Source organism: Macrosteles quadrilineatus, unplaced genomic scaffold, assembly GCF_028750875.1.
Source record: "Macrosteles quadrilineatus isolate MER2022 unplaced genomic scaffold, UCM_ALF_1.0 Scaffold_1__1_contigs__length_201487025, whole genome shotgun sequence".
In the NCBI taxonomy this organism is placed as follows: domain Eukaryota; kingdom Metazoa; phylum Arthropoda; class Insecta; order Hemiptera; family Cicadellidae; genus Macrosteles; species Macrosteles quadrilineatus.
This window is the reverse complement of record NW_026542594.1, coordinates 22010870-22022921: the sequence shown is the minus strand read 5'-3', so window position 1 is coordinate 22022921 and position 12052 is coordinate 22010870. Positions and strand designations below refer to the sequence as shown.

At 35.7% G+C, this 12052-nt stretch overlaps 1 protein-coding gene across 2 annotated transcripts in view; it reads right to left on the bottom strand.

Annotated features, from left to right (window-relative positions):
• Positions 1-12052, bottom strand: part of LOC128983063 (peroxisomal acyl-coenzyme A oxidase 3-like) — a 36933-nt gene that overhangs the window by 14184 nt on the left and 10697 nt on the right. For both annotated transcript variants that reach the window (XR_008489787.1, XM_054402198.1), the window contains exons 4-10: positions 10224-10379; positions 9341-9488; positions 6183-6354; positions 5734-5849; positions 4508-4671; positions 3011-3136; positions 1467-1587 (exon numbers count right to left, since the gene is read on the bottom strand). Coding sequence is in view for 1 of the 2 variants with exons in the window: in XM_054402198.1 (XP_054258173.1) it covers positions 1467-1587; positions 3011-3136; positions 4508-4671; positions 5734-5849; positions 6183-6354; positions 9341-9488; positions 10224-10379 (1003 nt within the window). In the remaining variant the exon portion in view is untranslated. The remainder of the gene's footprint in view (positions 1-1466; positions 1588-3010; positions 3137-4507; positions 4672-5733; positions 5850-6182; positions 6355-9340; positions 9489-10223; positions 10380-12052) is intronic.

Below are 12052 nucleotides of genomic sequence, written 5' to 3'. Positions count from 1 at the left end.
CCCCACGGTTTAAGCCGCTGTGTTGCAACCTTCATAGTGCAACTTTCCCGACACCAGATCTTATCACCTCTAGAGCAATCCTAGCATGACCCCGTCCTGCTAGAGCAATTCAAGCACAAACCCGTCCTGCTAGAGCAATCCAAGCACGACCCCTGTCCTGCTAGAGCAATCCGAGCACGACACCCGTTTTTCTAGAGTAATCCGAGCATGACACCCGTCTTTCTAGAGCAATCCATAGCAGGACTCCATCCTTTTAGAGATATATAAGCACGACCCCCACCCTGTTAGAGTAATCCATAGCACGACCCCATCCTTCTAGAGCAATCTAAGCACGACCCCCGTCCTGCTAGAGTAATCCAACAAGACCCCTCCTGCTAGAGCTATCCAAGCACGACCCCATCCTGCTAGAGAAATCCTAGCAGTTTTAACTTAATTCCTGCTAGAGTAATCCATAGCATTAGATATACCGATATCCTGCTAGAGAAAACCCAGCTTTTCCGGTGGCTATGATGAGTGTGGCCATATTGTAGATGACTTGAAAGATTGCCCACTGCCCAGGATTTGAGCCACCCATTGAACCTTTCTTTCCTGACGCCTGGAACGAAACCCAGCAACGACTGAGCGGATCCTGGCATCAAGTGATAAAAACCATATGACTCACACTGAAGTACATCACATAATTTTGGCGCCCGAATAGGGACCCTAAACGATTAGGGACGAACGTAATTGACAAAGGAATGAGAAATACAAATGGGAAACGAGAGGGACAAGAGGACATCTGAGACGACTAAGAACTCAAGAACTCCAAAGAGTTTCCACCTTTACCTCCACTTCAATTGACGGCAACTACTTCAACTACAATGAGCACGACTACCTGCATAGGTACTACGGCAGCCACCCCAGACGCTTGCTCTGAAGATGAAGAAAAGGAAGATCAACGAATAGACGACGACCCCTCACTGACTGGTGCAATCAAGAAGCGAAGCCCTGCCACCTATGATACAGCATCCAGAAGAACCCCACCCGACCTACTGCACAATTTCATCGAAATCTTAGGGCTCCCACCTCAAGTGGATTTGACTACGTTGAGACGTAGGCTTGTTGATCTGACCATGCTGGAAAGAAGAGAAATCGTCAGAGTTTGTTGATTTGATTTGAAAACGTTACCAAAACACAAAATGGCCTAGAGTTTGCGTACCAGCACACATTTTCGTGGACAGAATGACAGATTCCGTGAGGAGGACCTGACAACTTCAGCCATCTGCAACCTTGTCCGAAAATGGAATTTCAAGTTTGATGGTGGAAATGATCCCGTTTCTTTCTTGGAGAGATTACATGAACTGATTGAGTCGTACGACGTCCCTCCAAATCTCTGACATAAATGATGGCTACAACATCAGTGTGTAACCAGCCTTTAGACAGACTGATTCAGGGCGAATCTTAATGCCTATCACTAATTGACTTACCTTTCAAGTATCCATTGCCTCCGCAAGCCTCCCTCACTTCCTGCAGAGCCTCCCCCGTAGCCCAGGTGACCAGTGGCTTACTGCAGCAGACGACAGCATGCATCCCACTCACAACCGCCATCTGGAAAATGCTGGGACTGTATAACTATTAGTAGTGAGGTGACCAGTGGCTTACTGCAGCAGACGACAGCATGCATCCTACTCACATGTATAACTATTAGTAGTGAGGTAACCAGTGGCTTACTGCAGCAGACGACAGCATGCATCCTACTCACAACCGCCATCTGGAAAATGCTGGGACTGTATAACTATTAGTATTGAAGAGACCAGTGGCTTACTGCAGCAGACGACAGCGTGCATCCCACTCATAACTGTCATCTGAAAATTGCTGGGACAGTATAACTATTAGTAGTTATACATGATAAAGAATGTATAGCAATAATTGATGGCTTATAAAATAAGTTTTCATGTGGGTAGGATGAAGTACCAGTAAAAATGATTAAATTTATTGGCCCAGCAATATGCAAGGTGATGGTTCATCTGATCAATTCATACTTTGTCTCTGGAATTTTTTAACACAAAAATAGCCAAAGTAACACCAGCTACAAAAAAAGTTAGGTATCCTAAACAAATTTCAATTTATCGGCCCTTGTCGTTGCTACGAACATTCTCAAAAATCCACGAGAGAGCCATGCACAAAAGGCTATTGGAATATTTAGAGAGACAAAGGGTTTGTTAGATGAATCTCAGCATGGTTACCGCAAAGGGAGATCAACTGGGACTGCAACGGCAAAATTTTTGGAAACCATTCTTAATTCAATAGATAAAGATGAAACATGTATTGGCATCTTTATCGACCTTAAAAAAGCAATTGATAGTGTTTGCCACAGTAAATTGTTGGAAATTCTAAAGAATGTAGGAATTAACAATATTGATTAATTGGTTTCATATAAAAAACATACCTCAATATATAGAAATAAACACACTCTTACAGAAACAGTACAACAAGAATAACAACAATACTTTAAAAAAAAGGAGTACCTCAAAGGTCAATTTTGGGACCCCTTTTGTTCATAATCTACATCAACGATTTGAACCAAACTCTAGTAAATCAAAGGGAGAGCAAAATAATTCTTTATGCAGATGACTCAAACTTAAAGATAACAGGAAAAAAAATTGGAGGATATAGAATCTGTGGCAAACTCAGAACTCATTAATATCCAAAGGATTTTATTAATTGACTATAATTTATTTTTAAATATTTCAAAAACTAATTACATTAACGTTTTCATCAAAAACAAAAAAAAAATCTGTTGAACCAGTTTCATAGTTTATATGTAATAACTAACTTTTCTGCTAACTTACCTTCCCTAGTCAGTTTATGTTTGATAATGGAGTCTCTACTGTAGTAGTGTTTATCACAAAAACAAATAATATTTCTGTCCATCCTTCTACCACTAGTACTTATCAAATGGAACAACTAATACATTTAATTGGTCATGATCAGTTTGAGTAAGAAAAAATAAAATACCAAATACACTTACCAGATTCTTCATGTCATCAGAACCATTCTGAGAGTGAACCACACAGTCCAGGTACAGGTTGCTGAAGTCTCTTACAAACACTTTAAGTACATAGGCTGCAGCGAGGTGCTTGAATAATCTGTATTGCTGAAAAAGTAAATATATATATTACAGTAAAATCAAAATGAGATCCTTTTTGATGGAACTATCAAAAACCAAAAACTACATCTCATTGTTAAAAGTTAATTACAGTATGCTTTAGTACTGTTAACTATGCCACTTGAACCACTATTACACTCACATCATAGAACAAGTAAATTTCTCATCCAAATTACATTCTGGAGCTTGTTTTTCCCCTTCAAGATAGGATTTTTTTAATACCTGCCGGATCTTTGCTACGGTATTTTTTTTCAAATCATGCCAAACCATCCCTCGTTTTGCCCTTTGCTGTTCAGCATTGGTGTTGGTGCTAGTCACGATTAAATTTAATTTCATCATCAAAAGAGAATCTACAAATATCTTAACTGGAATTTTAGATCCACATTCACAACTAAGTAATCTCTAAAGAAATCAGAAATCAGAAACGTTTTATTGTCCTTCAACATTTACAACAAATGCAATAGACAAAAGTCAAGAAAATTCAGCTATTACATAAACAGCCTATTTTTAGGCAAAACAAAACAAGCCTAAAAATAAGTCAAAATAGGCTATACTAATACATAGAGTTCATAACTTTCCATAGTAGCAGCCTTTAATAGCTCTCGTGTTGGAAAAAATGAAATAAACACATCAGTCTCTGTCACTCAGCACTCACTACAATTTGGAACAGCTGTAAAAGACCAAACAACTAACAAATAATCAGCCTTATAAAGTCCTAGTTTGTCATCAGATACCACCATCTAACAGGTTGCGCACCGTAGCTGTGTCTTTTTATGTGTGAAGAGGAAGACTTATCAAACCGCTGAGAAGAGTTAAAATAGTTTCAAAATAAGTTTGATATCAATCAAAAAACAAATTGTAAACAAAGAACCACCCTTTAGATAAAATGTACAGAACAAAACGTAAAAACTGTCTTCAGCTATATAAGATTAGGTACCTTTTTGTTGTTGTTGTTGGCTGTGCACCCGTGTACATCACCAGCTTGTGTGGCATCTTCAGGGTATCTACTTAACCTATCATCTTATCACTTACACTATTGTATAAGCCTATACATTTACAAATATATACACACGTTACTGGAATCGCAGTCAGGTTGAGTGAAATATTAAGGAAGGGAGTCTAAAATATATAGCTAAATAAAATATATTATTATTAATAGACTTAAGAAAGTAAGGCAGAAATTGTCCAAACTTTTTTGTCTTACTCTCTTTGTCGACACTAGACAAAGTCTTCCAGGGAACAAAATATTGTGTGTCTTCTGTCTTTTCTATTACCTACCTAGACTTTTTCTAAAGTTAGCTATCCTTTCATTATACTAATCATTGTAGGAGAGTGAGAGTACGTTTTATCTATGCTTACGTGTAGTTGGTAGTCCAGCAAGGGCAGTTCTCGGCCAGTCACGTCGCAGAACTGTGTCCGCACGACGGCGTACCTCACTGCGATTACGATGGCGCACGCCAGTTTGTTGCAACTTTCCTGCATGATGGCTACACGGCCTGCAGAGAGATTCTCTAGCGCTGCACCTGCAAATTCAGTCAGTTTTGGATTTCTGTGATGCATACATGATTTCAACTTCAATAAGTGTTTTATTTAGAGAAAAGTGGGAAAGTGCTAAATCCTAGCAACTTCATTCACTCACTTCTAGTCATTTCACGTAGGGGTGTGCGATGCATCGAAAATGCATCAAAATTCCAATTAGGTTCGATGCTTCGAATCGCGATTCGATTCAGTGGTGGCCAATAAACAATTCGGTTCAAGGGGGAATCGGTATCCATATACAAAAAACGCCTGCAGAAAGTCAATGCAATACCCGCAATACAGGAGCGTGTTGTTGTCTTTCCTTTGTGAAGGCGTTCTTATTTAATTCTTTGCATGTAAATATTGCTATAATTGTTTTTTATTGTTTTTTTGACATTGAAAATGATAAGAAGTTTTGTTAAGTGTAAGCAGTGTGAGATTTCATCAGTAAAATGTTTTTTTGTAGCCATACTAATACTCCTGGTGAGTGAATGACAGTTGTACAGATAAGTTGTTTTTCTTATCCTTCAAGTTGGCAATGTGCTTTGTTACAATATGGCGTGTGATGAACGCTAGGCAAATTATTATTATTATGCTTCCCTCAAAAAGTCACCTAGCGACATTTATGAAATTTTTTTCTTCATTGTCTTGTTTTCTATGCTAAAATAAAAACTCAAGAGTGTTTTAGCCTGTGTTTTTTATCAAACCGAGCCCAAACCAAGCTTTTGAAAAAAAACTTAGATAGCCTATAAATATTTCATAACAAAACCAGAAGTTTAAAAGATCATTAGTTGACAAAACACTTGGATTTATTACTTCTGAGAAAGCATCCTTAGAGATGCAACGTTTTAAGCTAAATTTGTCCATTTGGGCCTATTTTCTACAGTGTTGAAAAGTAAACTATAGGAGTGTTTAAAAGTGTCCCATCTTCTTTTTTGTATAAGATCAAAAAGTAACTTTTAAAATCAAAACGAAAATAGACAAGGATTTGACTATTACATATCTATAGTTCAATCAAAAGCTTAGTTGAGTTGAGAGTAAAAATCAGGAAGAAAAAATAAAAATACCTAATATTCTCTGTGGATCAGTGAAGGATGTTTCATACTCCCCGTCGTCAGTGATATCTCCAATGCGATTCAACAAATTCTCCTTTGGTATTCTGTAGTGGTCAAAGAAGATAAAGCTGGAAAAGAAAAAGTAAACTTAATTTAAGATTGGTCAGTGGCTATTTATGACAAATTGTTACTGGTGGGATGCAATTTTGTAATTTTAAATCAAATACAAAATGGCAACCAAACCATCAAACATTAATGACATGTTAGCATTTTAAAACATTAATTACAAATTGTTTTGTACCTACCTATTAAGCCTACACGTTCTAATCACTTAAAGAGAAATGTTATCGTGATTGTGATAAGTATTTTAAATTTATAGGGTTTTAGAAAAAAACAACAAAAAACTAAGGATTGTTACCATGAGTTGCAATATACTCTACTTATTATATTAAAACATTTACCCGTTGTCAATGCCGTGGAGTCCTGTTTTCTCGCCCATGTCCCCTATGGTAAGCCCCGGATAGGGAAGTAGAGTGTCTGGATCCCTCACAGGTACAATAAAGGCATGAAGTCCATGACATGTATTGCCAGTCCATAGCTGAGCAAACAGCAAAGCATGCGTACACTGTCTGCCTGCCAAGACAAAATGGCAAGATAATTGATTTGAAAGGGATGGTATAGTTCATTGATTAATACAGTAGACCTCCGATTATCCGAATCAATTGGGACCAGACCCCATTGGGATAATCGAAGTTTTACCGGAATTCCGGGAATTTCAAAGAAAAATCCTCATTTTCGGTACTAAATGAACTTTTAATTAATAATTAATGAAATCAGAATATTTTTACAGTTTACAAGTCTCATAGTAAAAGTGTTTTACACCTGTTATTAAATTAATAGTGTTGCATCAAAGTCCAAAATTACACACGGGCTAAATTTGTTTGATAACAATTCTTTGATATTTAGCGAAACTTATTACTGCAGCTTTACGTTTTTAAAATTGTTGAAGTAAGCGAGTCGGATGATTGGCGATTTGGTTAATTGGAGTTCTACTATACATATTAATATGTAAATAAAAGAAAAAATGTCAGATAATTTGGATTCAAATCAAATCAATTTATTCAGCCATTAAACACAATCAGGCAATAGGCTAAGTCAAGGAAAAAATGTACAATTTTGGTATTTGCATACATTTCCGAGCTTATTATGCAACCTAGAAAGCTGAAACTTGGCATACTTGGTACTTTCCTGTTAAAGGGAATATTCATTATTATCGATGATTTTTAATCGATATAATTATTTTGTTTCCCTTTACAATCCATTACAATGACTACTGATCTTGTTTAGGCTAAAATATAGTCTATTATATCGATTAAAACTTTTCTAAGCTAACCTAACATAACCAACCAAACTTGCTGTAGGCCTACCATTTTAAAAATTCCGTTTGATTACAGAAAAGGCATGTGGGGAAGATTAAACGGAAATTTTTAAATGTTACAAGTTTGGTTGGTTTTGTTAGGTTGGTTTGGAACAGTTTCATTTAAATATTTTTTTATACTGAACAATATTTATTTATTGTAGTTATCAGCTGATAGGTTTCAATTCGTTAATATTGATATATCGATTGAAAATCATCGATAATAATGAATGTTCCCTTTAACAGGAAAATACCAAATAAAATTAGACAGGGAAGAGATGGACGTCGCCTGATTTTTCTTTTCAATCTAATTAAACCCTTATACAAAAGTACAAAAAAAGGAACACAAAATCAAATTATACTTCTAAACAGCTGTTACTTATTTGTTTTTAATGTTTACACTTATTGTAAAAGTCAGGTTTAAAACATAAACATGAGTTTTTATCTAAAAAAATGGTCATAAACGGCAAATTTTACAGCTAGATTACAATGGTTTTTGGTAAAAATTGCATTTTAACGTTTATATAGTACGGTGATTAGTTAAGAAACAGAGTTTTTAGGTTTTAGCTTTTATTTTTAATTATGGACATTAACGGTGAACCTCACGTTTTGATTCCTGTAATTGGTGGTGGAAATCTCCTGTCTACATGTTTATCACTGTTATTGTATGGATTACATAGCTTCAGTTTAAGTTTAAGAACCGAAATAGTGAACTATGTGGTAGCCAGCTGGGACAGATTTCAGCCCATATACTGTACAATCGAGGGACACACTAGCCCCGACGACTACAGAAATTAAATGGGGAAAGATGGAACCTACAGTACATCCTGTGAGCTCCAGGCTGCTGGAGAACTCTACCCTTTCAGGTTTAAAGTCTGGCGAACTGGGGCAGTTCTCCGTGTGCTTGGACAGGAACACCACCCTGCAAAGCGCCTGTAATTTCCTGGTGAACTTAACAACAGTCATTTTGACGTCTTACACCGTCTTTTGCCTGTGTTCAACCGAAAAATGAGCAACATAATCCCCACGTCTGCTTGCCAAAAAAAAAGAAATCAAAAGAAGACAGGCCTAGAAAGAATAAAGTGCATATGAGAGATTATTTAAGTCAAGAAACCCCATCTCAAAAATACAAAAGATTAAACAACATGAGAAAAAGGAAGATAAATGCTGTGGATGAAAAGGAAAAGGAACAGAAAAAGTTAAAACCGGCACTAAATATATAAGAGAACATGGCAACAACATGTGTTCCTGTAATAACAACAGGTAAACCTAATAATTCCATTATTACAAAAGGTAAGGGACGTCCTCACAAAAACAGAAATAAATACAAGTTCTTTTGAGTTAAGAGAAAATATTTGGAATGAAAATGACATACCCCCCATAATGTAGGTTTGATGAAAAATATGGTCAAACACTACCAAGCCCTTCATTTCATATGGACGGATGGACATTTCAACACATGTAATAATAACAAAACAAAAGTAATAAATAATATGTTAAACATTTAAACTTTTTGTCTTTTTTGTACCGTAGTATTTTTTTTTTTAGTATAGTCTAGGGGCTTTTGGCCCCTATCAGCCACTACTAGTTTTATACATTACTTACAGTTTTCTACAATGATAAAAACTTCTGCAAAGAATAGCATGGGTTGGTCCAACAAGCACAATTTTATCTTTTGCTGGAACAGTTTTTCTGGTAGCGTTTTTCAGGCTTGCTTGTAGGCTGTTAAACATTTAAGCCAGTTACTGGCTAGCTATTTACAGACTTTGACAGCATACACCTAGGAACGTCTAGATTTGAGCAATTTCTAGTTTTATACTGATTTCAGCAACCTACAGTTTGGTAACAACTTATATTTGTCTTCCAACTATATAGGTAGCCATTTCAGAATATACAAATTAGTAACTGTGAGGATCTGGAATTCCTTGAACAAAGGCTTACAGTGCTTCAAGGGACCTATGCCAGCTAGAATCCTGAGATTTTTTTTATATTAGGACTTTATTCACAGAAGGCCCCGTAGTGTGAATTGATTAATGCAAAAACACCATCAGCATACAGTCAGATAGATGATACATTGTCATTGGGCAATTATTAATAATGCTATCTGATAGTAACAAGACCCTTCCCTGACAGGAAAAATGTTAAAATGCCAATAACAAAATTTAAACACAAATAAACATGGTTGTTGTTAGGGAAAGGTACCTAGGTTGCCGACCCAGCACTTGGCCGCGAGGTGGTCGGGCGTGTGTAGGATGAACTGTTGTGACACAGGATCGTACGTAGCTGTCGTCCGCAGTCTCTTGGTGTCACTCCCGTGTGCCAGCTCTGTCAGGGCCAAGCAGCTCAGGATCTGCAGATCAACAATTTGTATACTATTGTGGGATAGATATAGTAAAGAGAAAATGATAACATTAATATTCTTTTGTTTAAACTAATTTTGACAGCAACTATAGTTGAAATAAAACTTAACTTTACTAGATTAACTTTACTTTTTAGATTTCAGTGTATGAACTTCAGACAGAATATTTCTGATTAACACATTTTTTAATGCCCAATTAGATTGACTCAGAATTATTTCAAGTTATAGATAATTAGGAATTAACTTATAGTAGTGGTATGATAAATGTTTAAGAAGTTAGATCTAAACATGTATCTGGGATTAAAATTATTATGGTAATATTATTGTGGCTGGAATGTTTATCAGGTATTAGCAAAATATATTAGCAAAATACTTTTGGTTATTTTATTGTAAATGAATACAATTTATTATCACTATGCAAAATATGTTGGAATAAAAATCAAATTATTATTTCAACGTGCACAGTTTAATTATCTTGTAGCTGTTTCCACAGACACATAATGACTCTGATGTAAGCTTATAATATAAGCAGGTATATTAAAGCAGGTATAATAAAGTATATTATACTTTTACAATAATTATGTCATCTCCGTAAAAAACACTTACCTAGGCTAGGGTGAACTAATGGAATTTAGAACACCAAACTTAAGAACTCTATTGAGGGTTCTGGGTTACACTCAAACATAGGCCTACTGCAAATTCTAGAGCTGATAAACTTAAAAGTACCTTTCCATCCCAGACGTCTTGGTAGAACTTCTTATGTCTTTCAGTTCCTAGGCTGAGGATGGCGTTGGCAAACAAAGACACTCCCAGAGCAAACTTGATAGACAGGCTGGGACTGTACATGTTGGTGGCTTCATTGACTGTCATTATATACCTGGTCTGTACCAGACAAACAGAACTAAATATACCCAGGTCAAAAATGAACTTGATGGCTACTTGAAACTATACTTATTAGGCTTTATTGATTTTAATTTTTTTGTCTTTACCATGTATAAAGGGTAGAAAAAAGTGCCGGGCAGTTTCACCACCTACTGTTAATAAAACACATGCCTATAAAAACACACATTTCGTCAACATAAAAACAACAACAAATCGCTGGTTAATGGTAAAACGGCAAAAGCAATATAACGTTTTACCCGTTCTGTAGGTCATGATATTTATATTTACCCACTTACGGTACCGTTGATTAATGAAAAAAAAGAAACAGTATACAGTAAAGGTAACCTCGAACTTCTAAAATTTTTCAAACGACCTCAAGTTCAAAAATATCGGTTAAAAAAACAGCTGCATGTTAGATATTAAAGTAAACTATGGGAAATTTAGTTTTAGGGAAATAGCTATTACCTTAGGTCTCATGGCTAAACCTAAGCCCGGGACCGATTTACTTTTTCATTTTGATGTCCCCAGAGGCCAAAAACACCATTTGTTCAAATTGTTATATATATATATATATACATATTTATGTATATTATGTGTGTGTGTGTGTGTCCATCCAGACGATAACTTGAGTAGGTAATTTTTTCCCGATTTTGATAACAATTGGGTTGAAGGTGTAAGGCGGGATAAACTTTAATGAGTTCGCGAACCAGCATGATCGGACCATGGGAATGGGGTTTAACGGGGGGTTTTATGGGGTAAAAATGGGTTTTTTTCATTTTTTACCCTTAAAACACAAAATTTATAAATTTTTTCTCCAGACCTTTATAAAGAGCTTAAAAAAACAAATAATTTAGTAGCCTATATCAAAATGTTTTTGTACGGCGATTGGTTACAGAGAAAATAAAAAATTTCAATTTAAAATTCCCACGTTATTCTTATGGAGAATATTGTAAAATTTTGTAGTTGGCTTGTTTATGGATATATTTTCATCAAACTTGGCGGATTTATTTATTTCAAACTAAGCTAATGATATTTTAATAAAAAATACACTTTATTAGTTTCCCTGTAGCAGCTAACCTAGGTACTCGTGAAACATAAATGTTAATTTAATAGATTAATTGGAAATGAATCTAGGCAAATGGAAATTCACTTAGTCTGCACTCGGCAGGTTTGCTGCAGCGGGGGTATTATAACATAGAGGTACTCTTTGATTTCATTCAAGCAACTGTTTAGTAACACTAATAGTCTAGTGCATTTAGACATAAACCTCAACATCCAAAGTGAAAGTTAACTTGTGACTCCAAACTGTTCAATATAGTCCCTGTTTTGTACAGTAAAAAGTTACACCATTTTAAGCATCGGACTTGGATAGAATTGAAAAATTGGCTGAGTTTTTTTGTTTTAATGAAATCAGTTTTTAAAATCTATGATGTTTTGTGCAAAATACGTTAAAAATAATCTAGGATAAATTGTAAACAAGAATAATTCCTCTTCACAATCTTGTTAACAGCGGAAGGCTACAGAGCTTAAAAAGGTTAAAAATGGACACTTAAAAATTTGTAAATACTTTGAAATACGAGGGCTATCCAGAAAGTAGATTACATTTTTGTCTGTATCCGCTAGGGGTGGGGCTAGCGCGACCATCTTGGTGTTATTTCGTTATGCAGCTCAGT